The 16,168-nt window shown below is 43.2% G+C and overlaps 1 protein-coding gene across 1 annotated transcript in view; it reads right to left on the bottom strand.

Annotated features, from left to right (window-relative positions):
* DNAH1 (dynein axonemal heavy chain 1) overlaps window positions 1-16,168 on the bottom strand; it is a 122,153-nt gene that overhangs the window by 81,610 nt on the left and 24,375 nt on the right. The window contains exons 15-20 of the mRNA XM_063121137.1: window positions 15,445-15,527; window positions 13,318-13,459; window positions 9,234-9,389; window positions 4,840-5,038; window positions 2,643-2,896; window positions 1,585-1,797 (exon numbers count right to left, since the gene is read on the bottom strand). Coding sequence (XP_062977207.1) covers window positions 1,585-1,797; window positions 2,643-2,896; window positions 4,840-5,038; window positions 9,234-9,389; window positions 13,318-13,459; window positions 15,445-15,527 — 1,047 coding nt within the window. The remainder of the gene's footprint in view (window positions 1-1,584; window positions 1,798-2,642; window positions 2,897-4,839; window positions 5,039-9,233; window positions 9,390-13,317; window positions 13,460-15,444; window positions 15,528-16,168) is intronic.

Raw genomic sequence — 16,168 nt, forward strand, 5'->3', positions numbered from 1 at the left:
AAGGCATACAGAAAAATAAATGTGGGGTGAGAGTTTCTAAAAATGAAGAGAAGGGCATCTCAGTCCAAAACATACCTTTGGTGTATCTGCCTGCAATCCCAAAGCAATGGGACTCACAACTTAACCCGTTGGCCTCTTGCTCTGTTGCTTGTGGCAGCAGATAATAATTCCCCATCCCTCTTCTAGCAATGTTTTTGGTGAGTAAGGATGGTTATATAGTCTGTTTTCTAAGCCCATCATAATCTCTCTTAATATGCTTTAATTACAAAGATTGAAAAATGTGTTTTAATGGCTGAAATTATTGCTCTGTGGGGAGCTCAAAAATCTCAGCACACCCACTGTGTGGAAATTTAGTGTCTTTGGCAAAAGGAATAAAAAAAGAAGGAAAAGCCAAACACAGTTGCACATTCACATTCACATTCACAGCATGCATAACAGCAAGCATGTCACCTGTTCTTTAGAGCTTTGGGTTCCATCCCTTTGCCATCCTGAAATAAATTAGAACTTACTCTGTAGTCTCTGGTCCACCCACATAATGATGGCTAATGACCGTAAATAAAGCAAAATAATTATAAAACAAAAGCTGAATGTCAAAGTGCTTTCCAAAGCATTTCACTGGTAAAAAGCATTCATCCACAAGTTTGCACACTCACAGCAAATCACAGTGGCTTGTTGTGAGCTGTGGTGCATGTCAGGGTGCGGCAAGAGTAATTTGCATAATCACCCGACAGCCACAGCTTATTGGGTCATTTGAACTTGGGCAGCATGGCTTGTGGAAGGGTTAAACAACTCTCAAATAACCCGATAACAGCTCATGGGTTACATATCTTGTAGCTTTTGTCTCCAACTAAAATGCTTCTTTAAAGTATAAAGCAGTCTATATCTCTAGTCCAGCAACAAGTAGCCAAAAGATGACACGCGCACACACACGGACAGAGTTTTATAAGGATTTACACCATCCAAGTTATGCTGTCCGACATCCTATGTAGTTTCAGCAACTGATTTGATCTTGGCTTTTTTAAAAAGCTGTTTTGGGGAAGGAGCAGCATCTCCCATTCATCTCTAATGTGTTTTAAACTGTTCTCACCTCCATTTTATAGCAATTTGATGTCAAATCTAATTCTCTGACATACGGCTCCACCACAGTCATGTTTGCTTTGAATCACTCCTATGTTTAGCATTCAAACCTGGGAATTAACATCTTTCAATATCAGGCCCTTCAGAGCAGAATCTGGGCAATAGTGTGACTAAAATATGGAAGGCCATAATTTAAAAATATATATTATATTCCAAGTGCCAAGTTTTCACAGGATGAAAACCTTCTCTTTAATTTATTGAAGGAAATCAACCCTGACAGCTATCAATCCTCATTAACATCACAGATTCTGATCCAAAGGTTTGTGGAAGCTTAATCTGTACCTAGAGCTCCCATGTCAACCAAGCCTTGATGTCTGAGCATGCATTGGAGGATATGTAACCAGCGGTGTCTCCAGAACACTGTCATCCACACAGCTACTTTTGGTTATTCTCTCTCTTAAATCTGATTCCTCTCTAAACACACAAAAGCAGCATGGAAATTAGTACCTGGGTCATTTTCAGCTTATTTTCCCATGTGTTTATCCTTTCCTCAAATGGCTTCTTATATGGTGAGAAGGACATGCTTTGCGTCATAACAATGTGATCATCCAGAAGCTGAGAAGCTTCATCGGGGCTCTTCAGAATAAATGTTTCTGTTTCTTTGTAGGGAACGACATTGAAGAGAATGGATTCCCATTCACGCTCCATCTTATCCAAGGCCTAAGCAATGAGAGGCAATAAAATCTTTACCTCATTTTTGAACATATATTGCAAAACACTTACAGCCTCAAGAATGGCAGTTAGTGAAAAGTTAATAGAGGTAAGACAATGGTAATAGACTGAGGCCTAATCTACACCAAGCAGGATATTGCACTATGAAAGCAGTATGAAAGTGGTATATAAGAGGCAGGAGCCACACCAAGCAGGATATAGCGCTGGTATGAAAGCGGTATATGGTCTGTGTCAATGGGCCCCAACAGTTGTCAGTGCACTTCTATACCACTATAAAGCAGTAGTGTGGCTCCTGCCTTTTATATACCGCTCTCATACCACTTTCACAGTGAAATATCCTGCTTGGTGTAGATTAGGCCTGAGGCTAGCTAAAAAGAGAAGAAGTAAAAATAGGGAAATGTAAATTACTTTTCAACACAAACCCCCTTTTGGCTGGGTAACCTAATAGAAGAAATGCATATATGTAAGATTGCCAATGCATTTCTCCCAAGCCGAAGTCATTAAGCATCTCCTCTATCTGCCATTATCTTCTCAGTGTCATGCCAAATTAAGAAATGTCAAATTTCCTAGCACACTGCAGAAAGTCTATCTGTATTTGAAGACCTTGTTATTCTCAGCCGGCCAGTTCTTTTGATAGAAAACGTTAGGAATACTTAGAGTACATGTTAAACTACCTGGAGGGCCCTCCTTGGGCCAAAAACCAATTCATAGACTGATGAATGAATACATAGCACATAAAATAAATAAGTATGAGAAATGGCCATCAGAAAAGCATCAATCTAGAGAAAGCATTATAGCATAAAGAAAGACACTGCAAGGAATGGTATCCTTACATTCTCAATTGAGTATTCCTTCCCTGCAATCTCTGCTACTTTGGCTATGCTCTCAATGTGATCCTGAAGCTTCATCTCCAGACAGCGTGCAAATGTCAAGTTGGCCTTCGGCTTCACATTGATTTTGATCTCCTCGGAAAGCAACTCCCAATGACGGTTGCGCATACCAGGGTTGCGCAGCCCCTGAATCAGGGGTATGTATGGTTTGAATTCTTCAATCTTGCCACGGATTTCCAGAGCCACTTCCTGGCATGCTTTACAGAAGATGAAAAATGTACCGTCAGCCAAGAGTTCTAAGGATACTTCTACACAATTCAGTGCAAATCAGGAGCACTGTGTACAGAAACAAGGGCTAAAGAGTATGATCAAGGAAACAGCGCTATAGAATGCAACATTTCATTATCCAAAGAGAAATGTTGTTTTTTGCTCAATCATTGTTCTTCATTTTCAGGTTTAAATCAAAATTAAGTTTATATATTCTTATACACACAACCCTGCTCCCTTTTAAAGGCAATGGCTTTGCAAAGCGCAGGGGACATCTACTTTTAAATGGATCAATTTAGCTAACTATAATGTACTACTGTGCAATGGAGGACTAACATGTTTGCACTGCCTTTGACAAGATCAGAACATTATGATATAAAAAAAGCCCCGTTTTGAAGAATGACGCCATTATAGAAATGGCTATTTTTAATCCTCTTGCTCTGAATGATTCACTCTCACTCATGCATACTTCTTCATCTCCTCCTCTGTTAAGCTGATTCACTGCAGCATTTAAAACAGAATTCATTGTTTAGAACAAAACACAAGTCAAAAAAAGCAACAAGAACCCCCACTACAGAATATATTACAATGTAAATATACAGTCATTTTAGAGAAAGTTTCCAATCCTAGGGGGAGTCTACACACTGTTCCGAAGGCGCCCTGAAGCCCCTTGAGGGCGCCCCGAAAACGCTTGTGTACTATGTACCTTAATCGTCCCCAGAAGAGGCGGAGGAGGAGGCGTTCTTCGGCGGCGCAGACTGCGGGCGGGCTGCTCCAGGCTCCGTTTCCCTTTAGCCAGCAGGCCCTGCGAGAGCTCCCAGCAGCGGGGCTGGGGCGTGGGAGGGAAAAGAGCGGACGGGTGAGGAAAGGGGAGGGCGCCTCCCACGCCCCCGGGACCGCACAGGGGCCGCTGCCCCCTCTTTCCTCGCCCGTCCGCTCTCTTCCCTCCACTCCACCTTCTTCTGCCGAGCTCTCCTCGCCAACTGGTGAGGAGGTCGGTGGGTGGCGGCGGCGGCAAGGACGCCTCTTCTTCGTCTCTTCCAAAGGTAAGCTAGACGATCGGTTTGGGGTCGCACTGGGGTCGCTTAGAAGCAGCCTCAGTACGACGTGTGGAAAGGCCCCTGGTATAACTTTACGATTTCTGCAAGGATGCCAAGGAAACCATTATCTGTGCCAACTCTTTTCATAGTTTCTTGCATTTCTTTGAATCTGCTTTTGCATTGCACAGGTTTGGTGAGCTGTTCATGTCACCACAGGTAGAACGAGGGACTGTAGAACTTCAGGGGGCTCGCCTGTTCTGGGGTACACATTCTGGGGCCTCTGGAATGTGCATAATTCCCCTGGTACACCATTAGCAGGGCCAGGGGAATTGCACAGTTCCCAGAGGCAAAGTGAGCTTTGCCTTCCCTGACCCCCACGTGTGCCAATCATGGCCATGAGGGCCCTTTTAAAACCTTACGTTAAGAGGGCCTTTAAGGCCATGGCTGGCACGTGGGGGGAAATATGTGATCTCCCAAGCCTTGGGGAAATCATATTTCTTCTCACCGATGGGGGCCTTAAAGACCTTGTTAATAGGGCCTTTAAAGCCCCCACGGCTTGGAAAATTGTGTATTCCCCCCACTGTGTTAACGGCAGCCGCCATTATCACAGCAGGAGAAAAAGACAAAGGGCGCAGGTGAGGGCAGAACTGAGTTCCACCCAGACCAGCACCCCACTGTCCTTTCAGTAGTGTTGGAGTGAAAAGCTGCTGGGTGTGTCTGCCTGGGTGTGTGAGGGCCGGAGGTGGGAATGTTCACTGCCCTCATGGACCCAGGCAGATTTTTGCTCCAACGCTAGGTAGAACAAGTGAATAAAAGCTCCATAAAGAAATCTAAGTCTTTAATCTCACCTCTCTCCAGAATAACAAATATTCCGTTCCAGGCCCTGCAGTTACCTGGAATATCCTTGAACTGTTTCACACACTTGTGCATTGTCTTAAAGGACTCGTTGACATTCTTCTCCAGCTGCTCTGCATCAATTGCAGACAGAGGATCATTCATCCAGCTGTCAGCCCAGCGAAGCCAGTCTGATGCTGTAGTCCAGAGATCATAGAAGGGCTGAAAGTCCTTCACCATCCTGGACAACTTGTCATACTGGGGAAAGCAAAAAATGAACAAAACCAAAACCCATTACTAATGACTAAGGGGCAGGCACTCCTCAGAAAAATAACATCAGAGTGCGCACTTATCGTATTCTCCTCAACTTTGCTGGTAGAGATAAATAAGTATAGAGCCTAAACCCATTTCATGATCGTTCTCTTTTCTTCTGCACCTAAGGCACAACTTATGACTAAAAGAATACCCAGATGGTCACAATGGTCTCAGAGACTCCAGGGCTTCCACATAGGCTGGCAGGGAGAGGCTGGTGGCAGTGCAGGAAAGAAGAGTGGGGGCATATGAACTGTAGGGAGTAACTATGTATGTGTACTGGATGCCCATCCATCCCCTATCAAAACCAATGTGTGAATGCACACACCAAGCAGCTAGTTCTGAATTTAATTTGTAATCCACTCGGGGAACTTTTGCTTCTGGGTAGATTTCATAATATATTTTTTTTAAAAAATATTCTAAGCGAAAGAGCATTCAAAACCACAGCAAGAAAGACAATGATAGGCAGTATGCCTTATAACTGCAGGAGGGGCTGAAGCAAAGATTCAATATATTTCTGTGGTATTCAGAGTCCAATAGTAAAAACTGCTTTATCTTCGGATAAATATAAATGCACATTCATGTTATAGACAGAAACACCAGGATGAGTGGGTTTATTAGAATAAAACTTTCAGTGAGTTAAGCTGTAGGACTTTTTTCTGTCTATACATGCATAGGCATTGAGAAGGGGGTTGGACTTAATGGCCTTCCAACTCTACTATTCTATGATTCTATGAAACCTAATTCATTCAGTCTCCAATCTCCATCTTGAGACTGGGGTTTTTAGCTGCAGACCTCATAGCTAAAGTATCCTACCTCATTTTTGTGTATGTGTGTGTGTGTGTGTGTGTGTGTGTTCTTCTCCATCTCCACCTAGTCTGAAGAAGACTTCTGGAAAACTCAAAAGCATGCACACTTTTCTGATATTTTGGTTAGTCTTCACATAAAGGTATTTCCAAACTGTGGATTTGGGATACTTTTCTCATGGGCAAAAGCAGCTTTCTTTGCTTTTAATAAAAATAAGAACATAAGAAGAGCCATACTGGATCAGACCAAGGGCCCACCTAATCCAGTATTCTTGTCACACAGTGGCTGTCAATGGGAAACCCACAAGCAGGTCACGAAACTAACAGCACCCTTCCACCCATGTTCCCAGCAATTGGTGTACATAGGCATACTGTCTCTGATACTGGAGGTAGTACATCGCCACCAGGACTAGTAGCCACTGATAGCCTTCTCCTCCAGGAATAGATGTAACCTCCTTTTAAAGCCATCCAAATTGGTGGCCATCACTATACCTTGTGGTGCAGCATAAAATAAATAACAGAGATTAAGCCATAACACAAAACAAAGGCAGGTCTTACTATTTTAAAAAGCTGAAACCTCAAAAGCTATTTAAAAAGCACTTAAAGCACTTTAAAAAAGCCTGGGACAATTAGAAAAAAGAAATGTTCACCTAGTGCTGAAAAGTAAATGCCAGGTGAGTCTCTCTGGGGAGAACATTCCACAACCAGGGTAGTCTTATAGAAAAGCACCCCGCTCTCTTGTAGCCACCTGACAGATGTCACTTAGTGATGACACTCAGAGAAGGGCCCGGGATGATGCCCTCATGGTCCAGGTACGAATATAGGGGAGGTAGCAATCGATCAGATAAACTGGTCCTAAGCCATTAGGGCTCTAAAGGTTAACATCAGAAATGGAGCAGAAGCCAATGAAGTTGACAATGCTCTGGTGTAATATATCCAAAATGTCCATTCTCAGTTAACAACCTTGCACTAACTGAACTTTCCAGACCATTCTCAAAGGCAGCCTCACATACAACACATTACAGTAATCTAAACAGGAGTTTATCTGAGGCTAATTCATTATTAGATTAGTCTAGTCCAACTCATAAATTATGTAGATTTGGATCACTCTTTATTCTCTACTGAAAAGAAGTGCATGTAATAATAATAATAATAATAATAATAATAATAATAATAATAATTTATTTCTTACCCGCCTCTCCATTCTGATCGAGGCGGGGAACAACAATAAATGATAAAATACATAATACTCAAATAAAACATAATATACGTTAAAACCATCCTAAAAACCATCCTAAAAACATTTTTAAAACATCTTAAAATTCCAGTGGGTAGGCCTGCCAGAAGAGATCAGTCTTTATAGCTTTTTTGAATGCTAGTAGACTGTTAAGTTGACGAGTCTCCTCCGGCAGGCCATTCCACAGTCTGGGAACAGCAGAAGAGAAGGTCCTCTGGGTAACAGTTGTTAATCTAGTTTTTGCTAGCTGAAGTAGATTTTTCCCAGAGGACCTGAGTGTGCGGGGTGGATTGTATGGGAGAAGGCGATCCTGCAGGTAGCCTGGACCCAAACTATGTAGGGCTTTAAAGGTGATAACCAACACTTTATACTTCACCCGGAAACTAACTGGCAGCCAGTGAAGAGATTTTAAAACTGGTGTAATGTGGTCACCCCTAGATATACTGGTGACCAATCTGGCTGCCATATTTTGAACTAGTTGAAGTTTCTGGACTAGGCACAAAGGTAGCCCTATGTAGAGTGATTGCAGAAGTCTAGCTTTGAAGTTCACTATGGGTTGTTTGTTGAACCATGGGTTAGTGTTTGTCTAAACCCAAGACATCTCTGCAGGATGGCTTGTTAACCATGCAGTGTGGATTATTTTTCTTCAACAAGTCACCTTGAGAAGCCATGGTTTGTTGCTGGGATGTTCAGGGTGGTTAACAAGCCACACTGCATGGTTAACAAGCCACCCTATGGAAACATGCTAACCCACAGTTCAACAACAACCCGCACTCAGGGCTCTTCCACACGTCGTACTGAGGCCGCTTCTATGCGACCCCAGTGCGACACCAAAACGATCGTGTAACTTGCCTTTGGAAGAGCCGAGGAAGAGGCATCCTTGCTGCCGCCGCCACTGCCGCCCACAGACCTCCTCACCAGCTGGGACGGAGAGCTCGGGGGAAGAAGGCGGGGTGGAGAGCTTCTTCCGCTCTCCACCCCGCCTTCTTCAGCAGAGCTCTCCTCGCCGGCTGGCGAGGACGTCTGTGGGTGGCGGCGGCGGCAAGGACGCCTCTTCCTCGGCTCTTCAAAGGCAAGTTACACGATCGTTTTGGGGTTGCACTGGGGTCGCATAGAAGTGGCCTCAGTACGACGTGTGGAAGAGCCCTCAGTCATGGAGTATGAGTTAGCATGTTGTGTGAACAGTCCCAATATATGGTTCTTTTTAAAATGCTATCTTTATTTTAAGACAAAAGTAAACAAGAAATAAACAACATTTTTTTTACAGTGGTCCTGCATTACACAAGCACTGCCTTGAGGTTTTAAGGTTACACCAAATGAGACCAATTTAGGAGCATCATCCATAATTATTGCTTCTTGGGATGACTCTTGTTTCTGAGCTGGGAGTCAAATCCGTGGTGATTGCTCTACATATAGCCTGTGGTGATTGCTCTACAAATATTTTGAGACATCTGCTTAAATTTGCTTTATGAATTGCATAACCTTTCAGCTATTCTTGAATGAAGTCTCCAACAGAATTTTCAATGGACATAGAGAAGAAATAAATGGAATGGATTGTCTGGTATACTGATTTCCATTAGGTCAGATTAGTGAGACAATATGGCTAGGAAATACAGGGGTAGGGTCTATATCTGTCGTTCTCCCATTGGAATGATATCTACAGCTTGTGGAACAGGCCTTCCATGTCCTCTCCACCTTCCTGCAGCCCCCTGTGTGTTCTCCAAATCTGCTCTGGAGGTTCCCCAACCCAGGGGGTTGCACAAGGGAGTAGAGGGCATGGTCAGCCTGGGCCAGATCTACACCAAGCAGGATATAACACTTTGAAAGTGATTTGAAAATGGTATATGGAGTGTGTCCTGGGCCTCAACAGTTGTCAACACTGTTATAAACCATTATAAAGCAGTAGTGTAGATCCTGCCCTGCTCCACTAGTAGTATCCTTCTGCTGGCAGAATGATGGATACAGAACCAAGCCTAGATAAGCAACATGATGAAATTGTAAAGAAAGACAGGCAATAGCTGGTGAAGTTTTTGTTGCTATCCTTAGCTGGCAGAGATGTGCAAAACACAGTGAAGATGCAAGGGAGTGGAACACTTACATTAGTCACCGGCAAGCCAAAAATTCGTTCCCGGTTGTTGTAGAGTAGTGCCATTTGCTGGGAGTCCTTCAATTGCTTCCGGATTCTTCTTGCTTCATTGGCTATCTCATGGGCACGGTTAATATCTGTGTGTGCAGAAAACCCAGCCACAGCAAGCTGTGAAAAAGAAAAGCAGACATAGTTATGCAGGAAGATATATTCCATAAGATATACCCATAGATTTCTAAAGATGTTTATGAAATATTTTAAATTAAAATACTTTTAACGGCCATAAATCCTTGACAGAATCCTGGGAATATCAAATTTCATAATGGTATGAACATGGGTTTATACCATGAAAAGTAGAAACATTTACTTCTGCTCTGGATAAGATGGAACTTGCTAGCTAACAAAAATAATACTGGTCAATGGACAATTAACTACATCAACATTCCCTGTGTTCCTTGTCTCAATGCAGCCTGAAAGGGGTTGGGGCAGATCCTCTAAGAAAATTGTGAGAGAGGCAGTTTGCTTTTTCTATTAAGTTTGGGAGAACTTGAATAATATTGCCATGAAGCAGGCATCAGCTTGCATGCTTGCCACTATATTCCAATAATATCTGCTCAACCTGTATCTTTATAATCAAAAATATTGTTAGAAAGTCGTGGTACATCTCCGTGGCCCTCTTCTCCAAAGTTTGCCTCAATTTTCTACATCATAGGTAAGGGGCATGCCAAACAGGTGACTCGTTCGTGAAAATATTGAAAAGGGAAAGATCCAGTTTGTGGCCTGTGGACAACAATGTGAGCATACATTTTTTGTATGAGCATAGCTCTCTGCATGCAGGAGAGGGGTTGATGCACACTTTGGGCTAGTAATACAAGCAATAGGAGAAGAACTTGATCAGGAGGGCTTTAAACTGAATCTTACGGGGGCGGGGGACGTAAACCTCGAGGCAACAATGGATGAAGGCCAAGGCACCACAGTACAGAGAACAGCTCCAATAGTGCCCCAAAATAGTGTCTGCAACAATGTAGGAACAAAGCCAGACTATAAAACACATGGTCTTCGATGTCTATATACTAATGCCCAGAGCATGGGAAACAAACAGAACGAACTTGAACTCTTATTACATGAAGGCAAATACAACTTGATAGGTATAACTGAAACTTGGTGGGATGACTCCCATGACTGGAATATAGCAATTGAAGGATATAACTTGTTCAAAAAGAAGAGAAGAAATAGAAAGGGAGGTGGAGTTGCACTATATGTTAAAAATACCTATCCCTGCACAGAAATACAGGCGGATCAGACTGGGAGCCCCATCGAGAGCATCTGGATTAAAATAAATGGGGCAAGGAATAAAAAGAACATGATAATCGGAGTCTACTACCGACCACCCAATCAAGGAGAAGATGAGGACGAAACTTTTGAGAAACAAATTGCCAGTGTTTCAAGGAAGTGTGATGTAGTAGTGATGGGGGACTTCAATTACCCTGATATCTGTTGGGAGACTAATACTGCCAAAAGTGGCCCTTCCAAGAAATTCCTGACATGTATGGGTGATAACTTTCTCCTACAGAAAGTGGAGGAAGGAACTAGAGGATCGGCAGTCCTTGACTTGATATTGACCAATAGGGATGACTTAGTGGATAAAGTGGCAGTTACGGGAACTCTGGGGGAAAGTGACCACGTCATACTTGAATTCTTGATTATGAAGGAGACAAAAGTTGAGTGTAGCCATACACGTACTCTGGATTTTAGGAAAGCTGATTTTAATAAACTCAGAACTATGATAAGTAAGCCTAATGAGAAAAGGAGTGCAGGATGGGTGGGAGTATTTAAAAAAGGAAATTTTAAAGGCACAGTTACAAACAATTCCAACAAGGAGAAAAGATAGAAGACAACAGAGGAAACCAATGTGGCTCCACATAAAGCTTAGAGATGACCTGAAAACATAAAGGGATACATATAGGAAGTGGAAGGAAGGCCAGGCTACAAAAGAAGAGTACAGACAAGTGGCGCAGAAGTGCCGAAATGGCGTCAGGAAGGCTAAAGCTGTGAATGAGCTGAGATTAGCGAGGGATGCTAAAAGCAATAAAAAGGCTTTCTTCAGATATGTGAGTAGTAAAAGACAGAGGAAAGAAATGGTGGTTCAACTGCTTAATGAGGATGGCAAATTGATAACAGATGACAAAGAAAAGGCTGAAGTGCTCAATTCCTACTTTGCCTCAGTCTTCTCCCAAAAGCAGGTCTATGACCCGCCTGGAAAAAGTGAAGCAGAAGTTGAGGGGGCAGGATTACAGTTTGAGATTGATAAACAAATGGTCAAAGAACACCTAATTTCCTTGAATGAGGAAATAATCTCCAGGGCCCAATGAACTGCATCCTAGAGTAATGAAGGAGCTAGCAGAAGAACTCTCAGAACCTTTGTCTATTATCTTTGCAAAATCATGGAAGACGGGTGAGGTACCGGACAACTGGAAGAGGGCTAACGTTGTCCCTATCTTCAAAAAGGGCAAAAAGGAGGAACCTGGGAACTACAGACCAGTCAGTCTGACATCCATCCCTGGGAAAATTCTGGAGCAGATTATAAAGAAGTCAATCTGTAAACACCTTGAAATCAATGCGGTGATCACTAGAAGCCAACATGGATTTGTCAAGAACAAGTCCTGTCAGACAAATTTGATCTCATTTTTTGATAAGGTAACCTCCCTTGTGGACCGTGGGAATGCTGTGGACGTCATATATCTTGACTTCAGCAAAGCTTTTGACAAAGTACCACATGACATTCTGATTAACAAACTAGCTAAAAGTGGGCTAGATGGAACAACTATTAGGTGGATTCACAGTTGGCTACAGAATCGGACTCAAAGAGTACTTATCAATGGAACCTTCTCAAACTGGGGAGAGGCAACGAGTGGGGTACCGCAGGGCTCAGTCCTGGGCCCAGTGCTCTTCAACATTTTTATTAATGATTTGGACGAGGAGGTGCAGGGAACGCTTATCAAATTTACAGATGACACAAAATTGGGTGGGATAGCTAATACCCTGGAAGACAGAAACAAACTTCAAAGTGATCTTGATAGGCTGGAGTGCTGGGCTGAAAACAACAGAATGAAATTTAATAGGGATAAATGCCAAGTTCTACATTTAGGGAATAGAAACCAAAGGCACAGTTACAAGATGGGGGATACTTGGCTCAGCAATACTACAAATGAGAAGGATCTTGGAATTGTTGTAGACTGCAAGCTGAATATGAGCCAACAGTGCGATATGGCTGCAAGAAAGGCAAATGCTATTTTGGGCTGCATTAATAGAGTATAGCTTCCAAATCACGTGAGGTACTGGTTCCTCTCTATTCGGCCCTGGTTAGGCCTCATCTAGAGTATTGCGTCCAGTTCTGGGCTCCACAATTCAAGAAGGACGCAGACAAGCTGGAGCGTATTCAGAGGAGGGCAACCAGGATGATCAGGGGTCTGGAAACAAAGCCCTATGAAGAGAGACTGAAGGAACTGGGCATGTTTAGCCTGGAGAAGAGAAGATTGAGGGGAGACATGATAGCACTCTTCAAATACTTAAAAGGTTGTCACACAGAGGAGGGCCAGGATCTCTTCTCAATCCTCCCAGAGTGCAGGACACGGAATAATGGGCTCAAGTTAAAGGAAGCCAGATTCCAGCTGGACATCAGGAAAAACTTCCTGACTGTTAGAGCAGTATGACAAGGGAATCAGTTACCTAGGGAGGTTGTGGGCTCTCCCACACTAGAGGCATTCAAGAGGCAGCTGGACAAGCATCTGTCAGGGATGCTTTGGGATGGATTCCTGCATTGAGCAGGGGGTTGGACTCGATGGCCTTGTAGGCCCCTTCCAACTCTGCTATTCTATGATTCTATGATAAGATGGAGAGAAGGTAACAGTGAGGGATTGGATAGTCCCGTGTTGATAAAGAATATATTAAATATGAGAAGTTGCTGTGAAAATCTGGTTGGTTACACAGCTCTATGTGTTACTTACTCTTGCTTTAGCTAATCCCCAGCTATCTGTTGACAATTGCTTATACTTCAGGTGAGAGCAGAAAAGGACTCTGATCCAGATATCAGTACCTGTAGACCATCCAGCCGTTCCAAGAAGTTGGTCTGATCCATGAACTGAATTTTACGGAACCTCTCCTCATCTTCAATATGCTGCTGTCGTATCAGTTCAATTTGATTGCTGATCTTCAGAGGCCAGTTGCTTGCAGCCCATCTGAGAACATGAAAAGAGTCACAAATGACTTATGGGGGTATGGTAAAATCATGCTAATCAAAATCTTAATAGTCAATGTACACAAAAATCCTGGAATGAAAGCAGAAACATAAGACTGACCACGCTAATCTCTCGATTCCCTAAACCTTCTTCCTTCCTGTGGTGCAGACAAAACCTAAAGGCAGGATATAAATTAACTTAAATAAAATAACATAATAAAAGAGTTTTAGCTAGGCTGCCTGTCATGCTATGATATAGCGTCAGAGAAAACAGCGTTCCAGTGAAATGGAGAACAGCATCACTACTTTAGTTCCCAACCTATAAAATGGGGGTGATTATGATGACCCACCTCACAGGGTACATTTTGGCTTGATGTCTGAGATAACAGAGGGTAAATTACTTTAAATACTCAAGGTGCTATGCAAATTATTAACAACCAACTTGGCATCATCATTGCCTACAGAATAAATTAGATCCAGAATAATTAAAATTGTATTTATTTGTGGTATTTACTGTGACAGATAGTTTGCCAGGGTGAAATCAGCAAGCAACTGTACTATTCTAGTGTCATGCCTCCCCCAGAATCCTCATCATCAGAGGATGAAGGGGAAGAGCAAGCTCCAACAGATCTTGGGGAGGGGACTAGCAGTCAAGGTGAACAGGAGGAGCCCTGGCTCTCAGAGAGCAGGCAAGACCTGGCAGAAGCCCCTTTAATGGACTCAGAGAATGATGAGGGGGATCATGAGGCTCCTCCAACCCCAGCTGAATAAAGGTGTGAGAATGAGGGATCAACATCAGCAGGCTGCCAGAGCACGGAAGCTACGGGGGGCCGATTGCCAGCACCTGGTGTCAGGTTAGGACTTAAAAGGCCCAGAGCAGCACAACGAAGATGCTGGAAATGACACACCCACTGCAGTGTTGGCGTATCCAGCGTTCCAGGCGTCTGGACTCCTGGCTAAATCCCAACCCCTGGAACCATGACCCTGAACTCAGCTTGCATCCAGGAACCTTGCTCAGTGGCTCCGGACAGCATCATTCAACTCCACAAGCATTCAAGCTGAGGAAGTTTGTTGCAGCTTATCTGGCTCAGCCTCCATATTTACTATCAACGGCCGTAAATCACTTGCAGCCGACAAACATGGACATCTAGCAGTCCAGTAGAAGGAGTGTAAGTAGCATTCCTTCCATCTGCATGTCACTGTCCTCCCAGTATCACATGTGGGTATAGCTTTTCCTTTCTTCAGGCCTCCCCATATGCCTCTGTCCTGCCCCAAATCTCTCTCTCTTTCTCTCTCTCTCTCTCTCTCTTCTTTTCTTTTCTTCTAATCTACTACTTCTCTACCTAGCACTTTCCTGGGGGAGCAAATTAGCAATGTAAAGCATCACGATCTGGTGTACATAGCATGGGATGACTAGCATTCACGAACATCTGGGCTCTAAGCCAAGCTCAATGACAGTCCCATTGTGCCACCTTGTGCAAGTCATTTTCCCTCTCTACACACTTTCTTATCTACTTTTAACTACCATGGAGCAGAGACTCTGTCTCCTTATGTGCATGTACAGTGTCTTCCTGATTGGGTACGTGACTTACTATATTACAAATCCGTGAAACTCTGACACTGCCTGGCAGGAAACTGACATCCCTGGGCAATTCTCAAATTCTTGTGGGCACTCTAAATCTGCGCAAGAATACACAACCTCACACTGTGCAGCCACTGAATTTATTGGTTTTCCAACAAGGCAAAATAAATGCCTCCACTTTTCTAAAAAGGTCAGAAAGTACAAGATTGCTTCAGTCCCAGGCCCGGAGGCTGGACCACCACAGCTTACGCATTTGAATAAGGTAGTTCAGTGGGCATCTTTTCTGGCTGCCTGAAGAGATTTGCTGAAGCCTTCTGATGTGTAAATAAAGCCCCGAGGCAGAAAATATGGTAACTGGAGCCAAAGGTCTTGCTTTGACTGCAGGGAAAATGCCTTGTGCTTACTTATCATTGAAGTCATCTTGAGTCAAATTGTAGAGAAATTCCTCCATGACTTCGTATTCTTCCATGACCTTACTTATCAACTCCTACACAGTGACAGAGAAAGAGAGAGAGAGAGAGAGAGAGAGAGAGAGAGAGAGAGAGAGAGAGAGAGAGAGAGATAATGAGACAGGAAGGTTTTACTTGCATGATCAACATTTCATTCCATCCATGGGATATTATTTATTCACTAGAATGCTACCTATGAGTGCAATATTTGAGTGTGGTGGGATTCTGATAAAGGAGAGGGAATCTACTTGTACAATTCTGTTTGCATAGTTTTTAGGTTACAATAGCACAGAGGACCAAGCAGGCCCTTGGAGTCTCAAAAAACATTGCAAGAGGTCAATCAGGAATAACTCTATCACTACCATCCTGGCTGCAACAATATGATTCCACACTGGTATGAGTAGAAAATCAAGATAAATACTGTTATTGTTAACAGACAAATTATTAATATACCAATATTCAACATCTAAAATAATATTGTACACAAAGCTGAAGTGCTAAAAAGTTCAAATACAGGCAGCTATTCTCAGCCCCTTTTGCGACTGTCCCACACCCCTCCCCAGATACCTGCATGCTTGATACTTGAAACCAAGAAGACAATTGGTAGTCAGACAGCTGTTAGCCCAATTCAGAAGCACGGTGGTGTGTACACATGCACATCCACACACTGCAACACAGA

The sequence above is a fragment of the Elgaria multicarinata genome, chromosome 3 (genome assembly GCF_023053635.1).
Source record: "Elgaria multicarinata webbii isolate HBS135686 ecotype San Diego chromosome 3, rElgMul1.1.pri, whole genome shotgun sequence".
Taxonomy (NCBI): Eukaryota; Metazoa; Chordata; class Lepidosauria; order Squamata; family Anguidae; genus Elgaria; species Elgaria multicarinata.